The 1,157-nt window shown below is 46.7% G+C and overlaps 1 protein-coding gene across 1 annotated transcript; it reads left to right on the forward strand.

Annotated features, from left to right (window-relative positions):
* The first annotated feature begins 227 nt into the window (after positions 1 to 227).
* LOC112971618 (olfactory receptor 1019-like) lies at positions 228 to 1,157 on the forward strand. Its single transcript, XM_026077214.1, has one exon. It carries the CDS (start codon positions 228 to 230, stop codon positions 1,155 to 1,157), a length of 930 nt encoding a protein of 309 aa, XP_025932999.1.

Here is a 1,157-nt window from a genome sequence, read left to right on the forward strand (position 1 = left end):
ACAGAGGCCTTCCAAGAAGGACTCAGAGTCTAACTGGCATTTTATGACCTACCCATAGGAAGTACTTTGTCTCCCTTCAGTTATATAGGGAAAGCTGGCTACTGAAGTGCCAAAATCAGAYGACTGAAGCTGCAGGATTGTAAAGCTCAGTTTCTCCCACCCCTCTTCTAAGCCCACTTCTTTCTGTCATTTTATCTATCCCTTGCAGGTTGAATGTGTTACAGAAAATGATCCCTGCAAATTACGATGAAGTGACAGAGTTCATTCTCTCAGGGCTGACAGACTGCCCAGATCTGCAGGTCACTCTTTTCGTAGTTTTCCTGGTGATGTACACTGTCACGCTCTTGGGAAACTTTGGAATGATTATATTAATCAGGGCGGACCTTCATTTTCACACTCCCATGTACTATTTCCTCAGCCACTTGGCTTTTGTTGACATTTGCTGTTCCTCTGTCATCATCCCCCAAATGCTGCTACATATCTTGGAAGAGGAGAAAACCATTGGTCTCTCAGGGTGTGCAGCCCAGCTGTGCTTCTTTGTTGTCTTTGGGATCGCCAAGTGCCTTTTGCTGGCTGTCATGGCATACGACATGTATGTGGCCATCTGTAAGCCCCTCCTGTACCCTGTCATTATGTGTGGGCGGACATGYGGATGGCTTGTAGTCGGTTCCTATGCAGTCAGCATTTTGCATGCAGTGACACATGCCACTTTCATCTTTACTTTTTCCTTCTGTCGAGACAATATTATCAATCATTACTTTTGCGATATTCCCCCACTCTTAGCTCCTTCCTGCTCTGACACCCACACCTACGAGGTTGTTATCTTTGCTCTTGTCAGCATAAATTGTCTCAGCACAATGACAATCATCTTTGTCTCCTATATTTATATCCTTCCCACCATCCTGAGGATCTGCTCTCCAGAGGGCAGCAGAAAAGCCTTCTCCACCTGTGCCCCCCACCTATTGGTTGTCACCATGTTTTATGGGGTGACTCTGTTCATGCACCTGCGCCCCAGCTCCACCTACACATTGGCCAAGGACAAAGTGGCCACGCTGTTTTACACGGTCATGACTCCAATGCTGAACCCCTTCACCTACAGCCTGAGCAACAGCAATGTGAAGGTTGCCATGAAAAGAGCAGTTCAGAGAATGCAATAA

The sequence above is a fragment of the Apteryx rowi genome, unplaced genomic scaffold (assembly GCF_003343035.1).
Source record: "Apteryx rowi isolate R43461 unplaced genomic scaffold, aptRow1 scaffold_1111, whole genome shotgun sequence".
NCBI classification, from domain to species: Eukaryota; Metazoa; Chordata; class Aves; order Apterygiformes; family Apterygidae; genus Apteryx; species Apteryx rowi.